We start from the raw sequence: 17,887 nt of genomic DNA, 5'->3' as shown, positions 1-17,887 counted from the left end.
AGCATCTCATGGTGCTCGCCGCCCTCGCCCAGCTGCTGGCGAGCAATGAAAAGCCGCGGCGAGGTGGCTCGGCGCCGGGGCGGATGAAAGCAAAGAACCGGCATCGTCTCCAAGGCTACTGCATGCTCTACTCCGACTACTTCGCCGATGCTCCACTTCATGGCGAGAGAACATTTCGGCGCCGTTATCGGATGAGCCGAAAGCTCTTCCTCAGGATTGTGAATTCCATCCGGGAGTTCGACAACTACTTCAAGTGCAAGATGGATTGCACTGGCGCTCTTGGATTCACCTCCATCTAGAAGTGCACGACAGCGATGAGGATGCTTGCATATGGAGCTCCTAGTGATTCACTCGACGACTATGGGCGCATGGCCGAGTCCACCAGCATAGAGTATTTCTACAAGTTCTGTCGGGCAGTGGTGGCAGTGTTTGAGCCACAATACTTGAGAACACCCAATGCGGAAGACACTGCTCGGATCCTAGCCCAGAATGCAGCAAGAGGATTTCCTGGGATGCTTGGAAGCATCGACTGCATGCATTGGAAATGGAAGAATTGCCCATTTGGTTGGCAGGGGATGTATAAAGGCGCCAAAGGCGGTTGCAGTGTGGTGCTTGAGGCGGTAGCCACACAGGACCTCTGGATTTGGCACTCCTTCTTTGGTATGCCAGGAACTCACAATGACATCAACGTGCTGCAGTGCTCTCCTGTTTTTGCCAAGCTCGTTGAGGGTCATTCTCCTCCGGTGAACTTCGAGATCAATGGCCACCAATACAACAAGGGGTACTACCTAGCAGATGGCATCTATCCGAGATGGTCGACATTTGTGAAGATGATCTCAAACCCTGTGCCAGGAGGCAAGAACGCCTGGTTTGCGAAAGTTCAGGAGGCTTGCCGGAAGGATGTCGAGCGGGCATTTGGTGTGCTCCAATCTCGATTCGCCGTTGTTCGGTACCCCGCTCAGACCTGGTCGAAATATCAAATGTGGGAGATCATGACTTGCTGTGTCATCTTGCACAACATGATCATCGAGAGCGAGCAAGAAGACCCAGTGTTTGACACTCAACCATACTACAGGCAGGGTCCTCTAGCCAAAGTTGATCACCAGCTACCGGCAACTTGGACTGCCTATCTCAGTATGCGTCAGGAGATCCGAGACCCACAGGTGCATCATCAACTGCAGAAAGATCTGATTGAGCACCTATGGAGGCTCAAGGGGGACGCCGTGTGATGAAATAAGAGTTTTTATTTGTTGAACTATATAATTTGTATTGAACTATTTGTTGTTGTACTATTTTGTTGAAGTATTTGATTTTTCTGTGATGAAATATGTGATAAGAAATAATTGTGTTGATAATCGAACGCCGAGACATGGCGAAACCACGCCGAATATGGGCCTATTCTCGCCCATATGGGCCCTTTATTCGCTGAAATTGGGCTGCAAAGTGGGCCAATTTCGACGCCTGGGGGCGACGACTGGGCGCAAAACCGCCCCCAGCGCCGATTGTATCGCCGGCTCGCCCCCAGGGGGCGATTTTTTGCCCCTCCTGGGGGGTCAACGGCTGGAGATGCCCTTAGGCACACAACTGGTATCGCTTGGCCCGGTATAAGCTGGTGGACCCATATATGATCTCTCGCTTCCCTACTTTTTGCGTGGGGTCCGGGTTTTGGGAAGCTTTGAGTAGTATGTGGGCCTGGTTTGTGAAGCTTCCAGCCTGGATTTTTTGTATCATTTTAATCATTCTTTTTTCCTTTTGTTTTACTATTTTTTGAGTTCTTCTCTAGTATTTTGTTTTTTGTTTATTTCTACTTTTTGGTTTTACTTTTGGTTTTACCGTTTTGCAAATTGTGAACTTTCGTGGAAATCACGAATAATTTTAAAATTCTTCATTTTCTGTAATTTCACAAAAAATATTAAATCTAAGATCACTTATTTAAATTCACTTTTTAAAGTTCATCCACATTTTATAAATTTGTTAGAACTTTCCAATTTATGATCACTTTCAAATCCTTTATTTTTCAAATTCATGAATATTTTCAATTTCAGGATGTTGGTTTCCATTTCATGAATATTTTTCAAATCCGAGTTTGTTTTTAAATTTGTGAAATTTGGCCAAATTCATGAATTTTTTCAATTCCTGAATTGTTTATCAAGTTTGTGATCTTTTTTTAGTATGGTATTTTCTTAAATTCATGACCACTTTTTTGAATCCATGTATTTATATTTTTTATGAAATTTCTCGCAGTCAACACTCGAATAATTCTTCCATCACCCACTCTCCATATCAAACCTTTTTCAGTAGTTCAAGTCCATAACTCACAACTTGCCATGAAGAAGAAGCGTTCCCTATGGAAACGTGTCCTCAAGTTTACCACCCGAATAGTATAGGGCCTTAAGAACCTGTGCACATAAAAACTCTTGTTTAACAATTAACCTCCATGCTTGCTGAGCCAAAAGAGCTTGGTTGAAGAGATGAAAGTCCGTGAACCCAACACCACCTTTGCTTTTGGCTATATAATAAAGATCATCCCACGCACGCCAGTGTACTTTCCTTTTACCATCAGTAGAGCCCCAATAAAAACTTCGCACCATCCTAGTTAATTCATCAAACACCAAAAAGGGAAGCTTGAACACACCATAGTGTAAGTGGGTAATGCCTGGGCTACCTATTTGATGAGTCTCTCTAGCATGTTGTGCTAGGTGACCATCACCCCATTGTATAAGCTGCTTAGTCATCAAACTCACCCGAAGATTTTCAAAACAACCCTTTGACATACAACCTTCCAGAGCTGGGATCCCTAGGTATTTCTCTTCAAATACCAAGCAAGTAACATTTAATGCACCATGAACTTGTTCCTGAACAATAAATGGACATGCACCTCCAAACAAGATTGAACATTTATTATAGTTTAAACTTTAGCCAGTTGCATTATCATAGAGGTTCAAAGCAAATTTCACTTTTTCTGCCCAGGCAAGTAGCCTCAAAGAACAACATAGCGTCCTTTTAAAAAAGAACAACATAGTGTCATCTAGAAATGAAAGATGTGAGATGCATGCCCGAAGCACGTCTACACACCTTGAGCGGGGTAATATCATCAGAAGAACACTATGCTTTAGAATTGCAGACAATCCATCAACCACAAAAAGGAATAAAAAGGAAGAGAGTGGGTCGCCTGCCAAAGACAACGCGACGGTGCAAACGAATCCAAGAGGGTTTCATTTAATTTAACATACTATCTCACCGATGTGACACATGAGATAATCCAGTCCACCCACCAATGTGACACATGTGGGCCACCGCTGAGAGAAACCCAACTTTTGCATCACATGCTCCAAGAAAACCCAGTCCGGATAGATGCTTTGGAAAGGTCCAATTTGTAAGCACAAACTAGTTTACCCAGGTAATAGACATGCAAACTGCGTTTGGCATTTGTCAAGCCGCGTCCCAAACTTAGTGATTTCTAGATGATGGAAAATTTGCTTCCCACCTCGGGACCTAGAGATGCGCACATCAAAGTTGTGGATTGTAGCTTTTGTATGGATGGCTGGTCAGACTTCTGGCCAAGTGTGTCTGTGTTTGTCACTAAACCCAAGATTAGGCCCGGTCCTGAGATTTCGGGGGCCCGGGGTGAGATAACTAGAAGGGGCCCTAAAGCCAAATAAATATATATTTTGCTCTTCCAATTGCAAATAAATACACTTTACACTATAATTTATGTTGCCATGTCATCTCGACTATTATAAAAACCAGGGTCATAATCATTTACATAAAATTTGGCAGCTCTTGTTAATCAATTATTAGTTGAATCTTCTATATCTAAATAGCTAGCCCCCACTAATATATTTCTCTCAACATGCAAGCATGCCACCTCATCATTCAACTTGCATAGGAAAGGCCCACCTCAACATGCAACTATGCATATTAAAAATCCACTTCAGCATGCAAACATGCATGCATGTAAAATTCCATTCTATTATGGTATTAGATTTAATTCTTATATAATTTTGAAAACTATTATTTCAAATATTCATGTTCCATATAACCAAAATCTCACTAAAATACTGCAAAATATTACCCCAACAACGTGCGGGGCATCATCTAGTTAGTAACACTTCTGTGCCTACTCAAATGTTTTTTGACCCATAATGTTTCACTAGGTTGTTATTCAACAGCGACTAAAACTAATTCCTCGGAGTTTTCGGAAGTGCTTTGTTTTTTTTTTTGCACGGAAGCAGTTGAAGTACTTTCTCGGACCATCAACTCATATGCATGTTCTCTATTTTTTTCTCATTGTCATGGATAATTTATAGATAAATCTTGCTAAATTAATAGCATTCTTGCTAATTAGCATACACACATATGATAAAAGAAATTAAGAACACTGCTAATTAAGAGGCATGGAATAAGATACCTGGAAGGCTAGAAATATTGAAATTGCATGCTTTTGCTGCTGCTTACGAGTCAGGAACAGAAATCCGAGTTTCCCTATTCTATTCCCAATCACGACAAGAAACCGGAGTGCGAGAAAGAGGTATGTACGAGGATTAGTTAACTTCAGAAACCGAACAATTTGAAAAGACTATAAAAAAGAGAAGATTTACGTTGAAGCGGAGGTTGATGGAGACTTGAAAATCGCATTATCTTCCTTCACTAATCACGTACAGCAGCCGAAAATCACAATGACGCGGGCAACATGCGGTTGACCATGGCTGATTGGTTGCCAGTTGTGGAAGAGAAGAAATGGAAGCCGAGAAGACCACGCGCAAACGCGGCAATGCCTGAATTAATGGATCTGTCACAATTCTCTCCGCTTTTTGAGAAGGGACAAGTTCATCTGTTACATGGGAAAAGTATTATTTCCTACTAAACATCACTAAAAAAAATCAGGCGATCCGTTACATGCGAAGAATTCTTTCCCTTTTTTAGAATCAAATCGATCTGTCGCATGGAAAATAATTCCTCCTAAAAATCACAAATCTTTCCTAAACATGCTCTGGGGCAGTCTCATCGATCTTTTGTAGCTTGCAGTATGATGTGATCGTAAACGAGGGTATCATGCATGGCCGAGAAGCTTGCAGGACTCAACAGTCTTGTGGATGGAGTAGTTTTCCATGATGAACAAGAAGAAGAATAAGAGAACATGTATAATGAGATGAAACATGTATGATGAGGCGAAAACAGTAGGAAGAATAGAAAATGTATAATGAAGTGAAATCAACGGATGCCAGCAAAATTCGGTGCTCTTGTATGTCCTAATATGCGTTGTTCTTGATCGATTTTTCACCGTGTTCGCAAAAATCCTGATTGGGAAGAGAGAAACTTGACACGCTTACTTGCCTTGGAATATGGATGTTTGCCGGAGTGGGAGGATCGTACACATTATCTGTCATGTTCGATTGGCAAAGTAATTCCTTTGCAATATCCTTCGGAAGCAAATACTTGTATTTTTGCTTGTTTGCGAGAAATAGTTCTACTACATCAAGGCTTTAAACTTTGTGGTTGGTCGAACGCTACCAAGTGTATCGATGATGCGTTTGGTTACCTGCAACATTTTTTTAGCACTTTGCATACTTGTCTCACCTAGGCCTGGTTGAGCTAATGTAAGAAAAAAACATTATTTGCACTTAATTTGGTTGCCTGCATATAGGCTGCCTGCATTAGGGGAGCATTTTTTTTTTTGTCTGGCACTTGGTTGCGTGCATTGCCTTGGTAGATGCAAGTAACCGGTGTTTGGTTGTATACATGCAACGTGATTAAGAGTTTAACACCCACATGACATACTAAGTTACAGTGGAGTTCTTGGTAGTGTGCTCGCGATGGCGGACTTGGCGTCGACCAATGCCACCGCCGCCGCCGCTGACCTTAGCTCCGCGATGTTGCTAATGGACGCGATTCCGGCTCGCGGCGGTCATCACCCCGCCGGAGTCTAGGAATGTTGGTCACGAACTCGAGCGACTCACTAGCCGTGCTGGTCCCCTCTGCCGCCCGCTTGAGCGCGCGCCGTAGGCCGTCGTTCTCGTGGTCGACTGCCCGGTGCAGCTCGGCGAACTCGCCGTTCTCACGCCGGGAGCTGGAGGCGTCCTCCTCGGCAGCACGGGCGCGTCCGAGCAGCGCCTTCTCCCTGACGAGCCACGTGGCGGCGGCCTCCTTCCAGTCCAGCGCAACAACTAGCATCTGGCGTCGATGTCGCCGTTGTTGAAGTTCTGGTCGTAGTTGATGCAGTCGCACCTGAAGTCCTGCACGAAGACGCCTTCGAGCAGGAGGCCGTCGCGGCCCAGGAGGCGGTGCACATTGACGCGTCCCTTGTAGAAGACGTGTCGAAGCGTGCTGAGGCGGTGGCATCCGAGCACGGCGGCCACGTCCACGCTCATCTCGAGGGCACGCGTGAAGGAGGGTTTCCTGGTCATGATCCAACCAAGTCTCAACTCCCACCACTGCTGCAGCGCGCCTGCTGCCGCCAGCGCCTTGATTGATGGCATCGACCGCGCACGCCGGAATGCCGCGGACGACGACAAGGATAACGGCTGGAGGATCAGTGACAAGCACGACGACATGCGCCGGCGCATCCTAGACAGGTCGACCTTGCTGCCCTTCATTGCGCCCCCATTCGTCACCAGGAGGATCATGGCAGTGGCCAGATCCGCCATGGCCATAGCCACCCCGGCTTGCCCCTCCTCCCGTTCCTCTCTCTCTCTCTCTCTCTCTCTCCTGCTTTTTCTTCCTCTACTCCTATCTGATCTTCCCCTTCTCTTCAGTGCTCACGGCCACACAGGACGTCATGGCCGCCCCGAAAGGTCACCTCGCCTCTACGGTTGATGAAACTACGAATCGATTGTCTGAATGGAACCAGAAGGGACGAACAAAAGGAGATTAGGGAACAGTTTAGTGGAGGTAGGAGAAGAAATCACATCCCTCCTATATTGGGACCCACCACATGCGCTCGAGCAGGCCTCGCTGGGAGGGACGAGACTTGCCTGCTCCCCCGACGTGTGCCTATTCGTGCTCCCGCGTACGTGGCTTGATTTGATTGGAATAAAATAAGGCCCGGCTCCACCCCCTTAAAATCAAGGGAAGATAATTAGATTAGAAAGAAAAAAGAAAAAAAATAACCGTAGGATAAAGTGGGAGCACGGATGGGAGCGTGGGGAGGGAGCAGGCAAGCCGTATCCCGCTAGGAGTGCATTAAGTTCCGTGCGGCCCAACATTTGTTTGTGATCCAGCCAACCAAACGGGCCAAACTTTTCCCACACGGGCCTAGTTGGGGTAGATGCGGGCAACCAAACGCATCCCAAATTCTTTATAAATTTGTCGAGGCCTACCGAACATTGTTGTATTACATGGAGCCTTGTTCTTAGAAGAGTCTGGTATTGGCGCACCTTGTTGATCAAAGTGATATGTTGTACAATTTCGATCATTGTGGTGGTTCTATATTTGTTTTCATGCATTGCTGATACCCTATAGCTTCACTTTTGTTATAATATGCAGCATGATAAATTAACAGCAGACAAATGTAGAACAATAAGCATGAACGACACCCTATAGCTTCACTTTTGTTATAATATGCAGCATGATAAATTAACAGCAGACAAATGTAGAACAATAAGCATGAACGACACCCTATAGCTTCACTTTTGTTATAACATGGTTATGATCTACTTTAAGAACAAAACCATCTTAAATGGTAGCTTTACACCAAACAGTGTTTTCCATCTGATGATTCAATTAAAACTTATTTCCTTCACAGTCTACCCTCTTAACTTCTAGAAATGTACACGCTAACAAAAATTATGACTTTTGGAAGTGATTATATAGCTGTGGAAGGGAAGCATATTTCCCCACTTTACCGTACCAACACCTCCCTTTACAGATGAACTAACATAAGCATAGCAAAATTCGTGACATATTAGTACTAAGAAAATAGAGCAAGAGGAAAAAGCACCCGAGGTACCCTAACTTGTGTAGAATGTGATGTTTTAGTCCTAAACTTATAAAATGCAACTCCACCATACCCCAACTTGCATTGGATGTGATGATTTAGTAGTGGCAGCCATGTGGCTGGACCGATCGTTGCCTTCACTTTTGCATGAAACACCCTGGCATCTTCTCTAATTAACCCACAGTACAGAAGAGCAAATGAATTAATTCCACTTAGATTTCGACCAGGAGAAGCATAGTGTTGATTGTAAAAAGGAAAATAGAAAAACAATGAGCAAGCAACATGCAACATTTTGAGTCTGTTTCCGGGGATCAGATGATGGATCGATGGCTAGCGTCCGCCTTATTATTTAAGGAGCTACACAGGTGAGCTAGGTGCCGAAGAGAGTTGGCTCGAGTACTGCACCGATGACTCAGTCTTGACCGATCAGATGGCTGTTGGGCCGACGGTTCCCCCTAGACCTTGGCACAACGAGAGGGGGGCCATCCCTGCGGTCCCAACCATGACAGGCAAAAGTACGTGCAGTTTTTTAAGGAATCTGCATAATATTTTGTTATTTGCACGTACAGTTTCAGGCAAAAGTTGAAGAAAATTAGTAATAGTATTTCATAAATACAGAAGCATCATCTATATTGCAACGAGCGTTTGCTTCAAATCCTTTTGGTAGAACCGTAGAGGCCAAAAAAGTTCTTCTGCAGAGACAATCAATATATGCAGAAATTGCTCGCCTTTACACTGCACATGCCTGCAAGCTTAGCAGCTTGTGTGAGATGGAAACTGGCTTGGTCAGTCAGGCACAATTATGCAGCCGGTAAAAGGAACAAATAATGAAAAGAGCCAACCAGAACTCGTCTGTCTAGTGCGTTGCTGAGAGGACATGGCAATTTGATTCACAACTACTGGTACTCTTCGCACCCCTCGGCTCGGATCTCTGTGAAGGCTGCCACGAGGCTTGGCACTACCTTGGTGAGTGCAAGCCTTAACCCAGCCGAGCACGGCTGCTTCCTACTCACTTCAGTGGCATGAGCATTGTCGACAATATTTCCCTGCAGCCACGCGTTGCATGCCCCGAGCACAAACCTTCCCCGATGGCGGGAGTGTTCCTTAATGAATTCCTCAAATCCCCGAGGTGGCCGACGTAAAAGGTGTAGCATGGTCCGGAGGGTGAGCAGGTAAGCATTCTCACTGTAGGGCAGCGCATTGCGGCGGCCCTCCGGTTTGTCGACCATTGTCTCGTAGCCAGTCTCATTGTAGTATGGTTTGTCATTGAGGACAAGGCCCTGGATGGAGACAACAACTTGGAGGAGGCTTGACTCCGTCGAGGACCAGACCTCGGTGCCCTCGCCACCGAATGTGTTTAGCAGGCTGAGGCACACTGTACCAGACTCGTAGAGGTTTGGATTGAGGCGTAGGCCGAAGGAGTGGTAATACACTTGTGGTGGGGCATTCGGGTACGAAGGAGGTAGCTGCAGATCGAAGAAGAAGAGGCCGTCATGATACGGTGTCCCGCTTGCGCCCATCATCACCACCTGGAGCAGATCCATGCGGTCCTCGAACGCTCGCACGTAAATGGTTTCTGCAATTAAATAAGTGGCTATTCATTTGTATCCATGCATATGGACCGTATATTTTGAGCTACACTCACATACCTGGTAAGTCGTTCTCCAGAATTTTCCATTCCTTTTGCACTGCTTTAGCCCAACTCTTCGCACGACTAGCGCCCTGCATTTCCTTGAAAAAAAGAGTGTTGATTAAAGTTATACTTTAGTAAAATACGTTTTGTAATGACTTGCAACATGTTGTGTGGTCATTTACTAATTTTAAGTCAGGGAGTTTAGTTTTGCACTAAAAAACAAATGCCGTAAAATCGATTCCAGCGTTAGACTAATCATATTGTGCATGTAAACCTTCCTTACTCTAACCTTAATAATTACCTACGTTCCTCGTCATTTTCTAACATATATAATTACCTGGTCCGTAGTGTCAAGGTAGTGGTGATCCAGAGGGCTGATCTGCAGTACATCGAAACGTGGAAAGCACAACGATTTATCGAAGCAACAGGTAGCACCTGCAGCCTTCGGCCCACCGTCAAAACCGTGGCTGCTCACATCTACAGCAGCATCGCTGGTCTCCACTGCAGCACCACCGATACTATCATCGTTTGCGGGCGTGGGTAACTCTGAGCTTGGCAACGACGACGACGATGACCGCCAGTTCATCAAGTATCCTTTACCTCGAGCCACCGTGTCGCTGGTCAATTGAAGCAAAGACCGGAATGACAAACCTAAAAGTCTTGTCCTTGACATTGTCGGGCTGACACTTTCGACATAGTTATCTAGATTCTGAAGATCAATGTCCTAAAATCAGATAACACATATAGCCACATCATTTGAGGTACAAAAATAACTGTGGGAAGAAATTCCTACAGTTTCGGGTAAAAACACATGTAGGCACATCAGTTGAGGTGAATCCATCCATATAATCATCTATCATGGTATAAATAGTACTTAATTTGGTGCCTACCAGGAGAAACCAAAATAGTCCCCAAGTGGATAATGTTTACAAAGATAGAAATATACCGTGTTGGCAGCAACCGGTTCTTCGGGTGCTTCATCGATGCCATTGTCCTCTACCCAGTCACCCATTTCAAGCCATAGCTCCATGTAGTGCTCATCTTTGATGACAACGATCTCATGAGGCGATACCTGCAGCTCGCCCAAACAAATCAACAACAACTAATGAGTTTAGTAGAGAATGTAACATAGTTGTAGATCTAAGAAAGGTACTAGAAACTACCCACGTACCGTTGACATGCTACCATCACCCCAATTGACTTGGACGTGCCCATTAGGAAGTTCAACTACCCGCCCCACCCATGAAAGATCGGCGGGAACGGCATTTTTCTTCTTGTTTCCCTGTAACAAGGGTGCACTTTCACCGTCATCTGTTGGTACCGATGGTATGATACGAATGACAATATCACCATAGTAAGCAGAGTGATTAGAGTCCAATCTTAGGTCATAAGCACTGACGGTATCATCGCACTCGACCAACATAGCCTCATCAGGATGCCCTGGCGTCTTGAACCATGATACACAAACCGTCTGGTCCTCATGTTGCATGCTCTTGACAATGCCGACACGCTCCGCTGGTCCAGTTCCGGATGCGGCAATGTCGTTGTTGACACTAGTAATTGTCACGTCAGCAGTAGCGTCAACGGCGGCATTAATAGGAAGAACGTTGGCGACAACATGTTGTCCGGGGAAGAACTCTTGCTCATTCCAGATCCCAAAGGGGAAGATGGTCGCTGAAGGTATGCCTTGTTTCCGCGTGCCGTCTTGCCATACCACGTCTACGGTGGTGCGCGTGTTGGCGACGAGCATGGGAAACTCCACCTCTACATGTCTCATGACTTGTGACCGTGGCGCCCGTCTATGGCCCTCAAAGACAAGCTTCCTTAGCTGCTTCCGATAAAACCTCGCATCTTTCTGCTTCGTGGGAGGTAGCACCTGAGAGGTTGATGCTTCACACTCTTCTTGATTGTCCTCTGAGCATGCGTTATATTCCTCCTCCTCCTCCTCATCCTCATCATCATTACTATCATCATCATTATCATCATCATGTTGATCAGGAGAGCAAGCTCCACCCCCTTCGTTGGAACTAGTTTCAAGAAAAAAACAGCGGTCAGCAAGCCCCCAGCAGCAGTTGTACGAGGCACAGAAGAATGTTAGATCGTCTGGGTTCTGGTAGGCCGGAGGAGCGGATGCCTCCAGTAGCTCCTTGTCAGTGCCACAATGCATTGATGCAACCCAGTAGACGAGGACGCCAGACGTCTCCAGCTTCATGATGGTTCCTAGGTCTTGTTCAGGATGCCAACAGCCATTAAGCCACCGCGCCGCCTTGAAGATTGAACAAGCGTCTGGCCCGCCGACAGACTGCCCCTGGTGGAGTATACTGTTCATTTGGCAGCGATGCCTGGTGTGTCTGTTCACACACACTCCCACCAGGTTCTTGGACTCCGCATCGCTGACCCTGCAGACGGCTCCGTCATCGAACAACACATCGATGTCGATCGACACCTCCACGACGCGGCCGAGCCATGGCCCGGACACGACAAAGTCGCCAAGGTTGAGGCTCCTGATGCGCCGCAGGCTAGATGGGGACACTCCCCTGATGACCTTGATTGGCAGGCCTTTGTTGTCGAGCTTGGCCAGGTTGAGCATGGTGTTGACGCCGGTGACGACGCCGATTTGGCCGCCCATGTCGGAGGCCGACCCGACCACCTGTCCGGGGTACAGGTGGCTCCTGTCAACCACCGTGATGTCGCCGATGTTCTTATACACGACAGTGTCATCGATTCGTAAGAGCTGGAACGTGTCGACAGGGAGGTAGATGTTGTCCACCTCGCCGTCCGGGAGAACGAGGCCACGGTGGATGAGCTTCGGGCCGGAACTCACGAGGTCGAGCAGGTAAAGATTGCGAGATGCCGCCGCGGGGACGACGTCCATCGTAACCGACTTTTCCGGCGAGAGCACGTACGTACGTACCAGAAGCTGGCGGCCTTATGCTATATACCACGTACGGATCGTATTAGAATTCCTATACTACTCGGACAAGTACCACGGCCTGCTTAATTAATTCGAACAGATCGATCGCACACGACGGAAACTGTATATATACAAAAAAAATGCTCCTGAGTTCTAGCCTTATACGGATGAGGTTTTGTTTTTTTAAGGAGTAGGATCCTTGGCCTCTGCATCTGGACAGTAGATGCATCCATTTTATTAGTAGTTTACACAAGACCTTACAAAGTCATCCAACAGTAATAATACTAAAGCCACCGTATAGACAACATTTGTCGCTACTCCTAACCAGTTGATGAAGGGGCGCTGATAGTATGGGCCTAATACCAAACAGACCTTGTATCCAAATCTAACATCTAAGGCATGAGGTCCCAACCAGGACGCCTGCCGGGTATGGGGTACCCACCAGTCCGGTGCACTCCTCAACCAGGACGCCTGCCGGGTATGGGGTACCCACCAGTCCGGTGCACTCCTCAACCAGGATGCCTGCCGGGTATGAGGCCGCCGCATCCACCTGCCACCAATCCATCTTCAGTGTTATACTGCTGTATCTAGCTTGCTCGGTCTCGCTGCCGTCGACGCCACCATGGCGCCAGACAGCTCCACCGCCCTGCGCTCGTCCATCCAGCCGCATCCGTCGTCGATATGCAGCTGCACCATGCCGCCAAAACCCATCGTCATCTATGCGGTAGATACAACGCCGCACCACCTGGCAACCTCCACACCGTCGCCACTACTGGAGGTACTCGGAGCCCACCATCCATAGCATCTCTCCCCCGAACAGCAGGTCCTCCCAAGACGGCGCCTTCATGGAGGATACGACGCGCAGGACGCCGCCGCCGCCGCCCAATCCAGACTGAATTTTGGACTTTCGTCCGGGAGGGGTTCGGAGGTGGATAGGAGAGACCTCGGCTTTGCCTCCACGGAGGGTAACAGCATCGAGTGACGTCGCCGATGCCGGGTCGGCCTAGCCAACCAAAGTTTTCTCCGGTCCCCATCCTATGCCACCAAACCTCTGTCTGCTTCAGATCCGGCAACGAGCCACGATCCAAAACCTACGGAGATGCAAGAGCCATTGAGCTCGACCCGCCATGAGGATCGAGAAGAACCCGTTGTAGATCTCCAGACGCCGAAACCAGCGGTCCGACGTGGCCAGTGATGACCATCACCACCCCGCGGTGGCCGACGGAGTCCGAAGACAGGATCCAGATGGATCTGATCTGGATCCGGCGGCACCCGCGACCACCGAGCATGCCCAACGCAGCCACCACCTCGCGATACGCAGGCCGCCACCACCGCACCGCGCACGACGACGCCGGGAGACCCGCTTGTTGTGCCGCCGAACCCCACGTTCGCCCGACGCTCCTCTCGATCTTGTTGTCCCGCGCCAGCCAAGAGGAAAAGGATGGGGAGAAGCCTCGCCGCTGCCCAGCCGGCCAGGCTTCGCTCGGCGGTTTCTGTTCCTTCTACAATAGCAATACATTTTCTTTTCTTTTTCAAAATTGACAGATCATAGGCGTCTCGCATGCGTTCGTCTCTCCTCATCACCCGATCGAAAATTCCCACCGCCTCATGCGACGTGCAGCGCCGTCCCATGGCAAGGTAGATGGAGAGAGCGAAGTACACTCTTTCGGGAGATGCAGAACCCATCTTAATAGTTTCTTCCCCTGACCTTAGATGGCTAGGACAAACTCTCTCCTCCAGACTTCACCGACGGGTCGTGGATTCGTCTGCCGCTTCAGCGGTTGGTGGCGGGGAGGTGAATCCCGGTGCCTCTGCTCCGATTAGTAGTTTATAGATTAGGGCTTTTTAGTCCTTGCAGACACAACGCTCGGGCAGATGGTGGCGTTTCTTTTTCGAGTTTGTCTTGCTTCGATCCTCCTCAAGTTCATTAGTCTGGACGTAGCTGACGGAGCTCCCTCCCCCAATCTCTCTCTCTCTCTCTCTCTCTCTCACACACACACACACACACACACACACAATCAAGGCACTAGGATTTGCAGCCGACAAGTAGAGAGGAAGCGAATCCATGGTGTCGGCCAAGAGTTGTTTTTCAAGTGTATAAAAATAATTAGTAGACAATAGACATATGAGATGCGCTACATAATTATGATTAATCTGATTTAGTTCCTAGCTCTGAGCTTGATCATGTGCTTAATGTTTAGATTTATGGATGCCTTTATGTTTGGTTTATGAATGCAAATTTCTCTTCGGATGCTTGTTTACTTTTGCCCAGATTAGATTGGTAGCCAATAGAGGGAGGGGTGTGCGTTAGTTGGATTCAATCTTGTAAGTAAACTGCCGCATTGACAGAAAGTGGAAAATGCTTGTAGTGTATTGTTGCAAATATTTATAGGAGGAATAAAATGGGCCCTACATATGACAGTTGTCATCACGCTTGAATCTTTGTGTTCACACTTAATTTTTGATGGTGCAGAAAGAATCTCGACCTACAAACAGACTATTAGCCATAAGATCTAGAGGGTATCCCTCTGTCTATGGAAATCGTAGGTACTGCCTATATAAAATCAACACATCTAATATGTTCGGCATGAGCATGAAATATGTCATTGTGAAAATTTTCAAATGATTATGTTACTCACCACATTTTTATGTATTTTTTGTGTGAATAAATTCTTGCATTACTCAGAGTTTAAATGTTACAATCTCGTTCTACAAGTTTCATGGCCTCATTTGATCCAGAGCCTAGCCAAACCATAGTCTGGCAGTACACCCTATCAAAATTAGCCAAGACATTACTAACATTATTACAGCTTCGACGAGTATGAGGAATGCAAGAACTTCTTTTTCCCATACTACTAATTATCCCTCTAATGATGAAAGCATACTTGGACTTGTTCCTATGTCCTTCTTTGATCATCCTAACAGCCTCCATACAGTCTACCAACTTTTATACACACTTTTCTTTTCAGTCATGTTTACTCAAAAATACAAAAAATAAAATCTAGCACATTATCTTTTAATTATCATGCGCAACCAGAAAGACTAGTAAGGTTTGTCAGCACTGTTACGACAAACCTTACTAGTCTTTTTGGTTGCACACGATAAAATCTAGCCTCTAGGGACCAATGCTCTGGAGCCGCCGCCGTCAGTGTTGAGCGTTTAAACAAATATGAAGTACCTGACAGCAAATCTGGCCATCGTGCATCACGACGAGATGCCCTAACCACGTTGTCTGAAGAAGACGACAAGAATCTTTCTTATTTATTAGTACTTGCCTCCCGGTGTACAGAAATCATGGATTTTCCCGTATAGTAAAGGAAGAACTGAACGCCCACCCAAAGGATGAGTCCGACCCGAAGACAAAATAGTTTAAGAAATTTTGAAGAAACCAGATCGGATCCGATCAATCGACCGACCTATCTCTAAGGATCTGCTTATAAAATCGATTGTGCCGATGAGACCAAGTCCCAGATTGATCAATCGCGAAGAAAAGTTACAGACGGATTTTACGGTAGATGAGCAGCGACAGCGACTACCCGGCGATGAGGCGCGCCCGATCGCCGAGGCGCCACCGCCGTCGGTGGCGGAGCGATGTCAGCGAAGACGAGGAAGAACCACATCGTCGGAGCAGCAGTAGCAGCGATAGTAGCTGCGGCCGTAGCAGCAGTTCCAGCATCAGCCGTAGCAGCAGTAGCAGTAGCGATAGTAGCAGCGGCCGTAGCAGCAACAGCCGTCGGCGTTCGCGAAGAAGCTACCGGAGCAGGAGCAGGAGCCGGAGTCCGAGACACAGCCGTAGCAGAAGCCCAAGCAGGAGCCGGAGCCATCGTGCCGCCGCTGACAACGAGTTCACCGTGCGGATCGACAACTACGACGACCTCTTCAACTGCGCCTTGTGCCACGGCCTTCTCTCCTCTCCCGTCTACGAGGTACGTACCTTCATCCACCGAGCCTAACCTAACAGCAACCAATCCATCTACTACGTACGTACTCATTTTCTTGATTTTTCATGTCCTGAACTCCTGATCATATGGTTTCATGTCGCAGTGCGGCGACGGGCACCTGACCTGCCACCGTTGCCACGATTTGGACCGCATGCCGTGCATCCGCTGCGGCTCCAAGGAGTACACCCGCAGCCGCGCCGTCGCCACGATGATCCGGTCCGTCCGCTTCGCATGCCCCAACCGCGAGCACGGCTGCGCCGCGTCCCTGCCGCGGCTCGGCGTGGAGGACCACGAGCGCTCCTGCCGGTACGAGCCCTGCTTCTGCCCGGTCTGCAAACGCGCCTTCGTCCCCGGCGCCCATCCTGACGCGCTCGAGGAGCACCTCACCGGACGCCACGCGTGGCGCCTCCACCACCTCACCTACGGCGAGGAGGTCTTGGTGGACGTGAACCCGCACCGTCACGCCCTCCTCCGCGCCGACGACGGCGAGCTGTTCCACCTTGACCTCAGCCGCGTGCGGAGAGCGCACGCTGACGACGACGGCACGTCGATGTCCGTGATCCGCATGCGGCCTGACAACGCGGCAGCGGCGGAGGCGGAGTTCTCGTACGAGGTGAAGCCACCGGGCGCGGCGTGGCGGATGCAGGCGCCCGTGTGGAGCTCCTCACTGCGGCGAGGGATGGACGACGGGAATAGGATCTTTGTCACCGTGCCGGAGGCCGGGCGGCACCGGCACCTCGTCAATGTGTGCATCTGGAGGCTGCCCGCACGGACCTAATCTAAACAAGATCTCTCTAGAATAGAGATGCACGAAAGCTCTTGTTCACCTTGTCATCATACAAAAGTTTAAACTCTTGTTCATCTTCTGTTAGGAACCACCATCTAAGTGACTGAATCAAGCACAAGATTTTTCTAAATTTCCCTTAATGGATAGCCCCAAGCTTGTACCAGTCTGTGTGTTTTGATATTTTTCTTCTTCTTTTTTGAAAAAGAGTGTGCTCTCTCTCTCTCTCTCTCTCTCTCTCTCTCTCTCTCTCTCTCTCTCTCTCTCTCTCTCTCTCTCTCTCTCTCTCTCTCTCTGATTTTCATGTAAAGAAACCACCGTGTCTTAAGAGAACTACACAAGCATGAGGGAACTGCTAGACATGGCTAGCGCTACTAGCCATCCCTCCCTCCCTCCCAGCAACTCACACAAAACAGGTCTTTACCCCAGCACAGACGCTAGGTGGACACTAACCTGAAGACGACCAAGGCTAAACTTACAGTCCCGATATCCACAGACACTAAAGGACCATCGCAGTATCAAATTCTTATTACATAACCAAAACGATAAGCAAACGACAAGAAAAAGAAGGCTATTGTAGAGAGAGGCTTCGTCTTCATTGTCAGCTTCCATATGCAGCCTGGAGTCTTTGTTGTGTCGAGATGTTAGAAAACCCTATCATTTTCCTGTGCTGGAACGT

General features: G+C 47.9%; 2 protein-coding genes across 2 annotated transcripts; one reads left to right on the top strand and one right to left on the bottom strand.

The window, feature by feature from the left end:
* Window positions 1-8,832: 8,832 nt before the first annotated feature.
* Window positions 8,833-12,575, bottom strand: LOC125547624 (putative ubiquitin-conjugating enzyme E2 23). Its single transcript, XM_087516458.1, has 6 exons — window positions 11,968-12,575; window positions 10,741-11,877; window positions 10,516-10,641; window positions 9,907-10,293; window positions 9,586-9,667; window positions 8,833-9,512 (listed from the first exon to the last, which is right to left on the bottom strand). Exons 1-6 carry the CDS (start codon window positions 12,442-12,444, stop codon window positions 8,833-8,835), a joined length of 2,889 nt encoding a protein of 962 aa, XP_087372584.1. The 5' UTR covers window positions 12,445-12,575.
* Window positions 12,576-15,998: 3,423 nt separating this feature from the next.
* LOC147977808 (uncharacterized) lies at window positions 15,999-17,202 on the top strand. Its single transcript, XM_087516457.1, has 2 exons — window positions 15,999-16,409; window positions 16,528-17,202. Exons 1-2 carry the CDS (start codon window positions 15,999-16,001, stop codon window positions 17,200-17,202), a joined length of 1,086 nt encoding a protein of 361 aa, XP_087372583.1.
* The last annotated feature ends 685 nt before the right edge of the window (window positions 17,203-17,887 follow it).

This window comes from Triticum urartu, chromosome 3A (genome assembly GCF_056163025.1).
Source record: "Triticum urartu cultivar PI428250 chromosome 3A, HENAU_Tu73, whole genome shotgun sequence".
In the NCBI taxonomy this organism is placed as follows: domain Eukaryota; kingdom Viridiplantae; phylum Streptophyta; class Magnoliopsida; order Poales; family Poaceae; genus Triticum; species Triticum urartu.
Note: the sequence above shows the minus strand (reverse complement) of the source record. Positions and strands in the feature narration are given on the sequence as shown.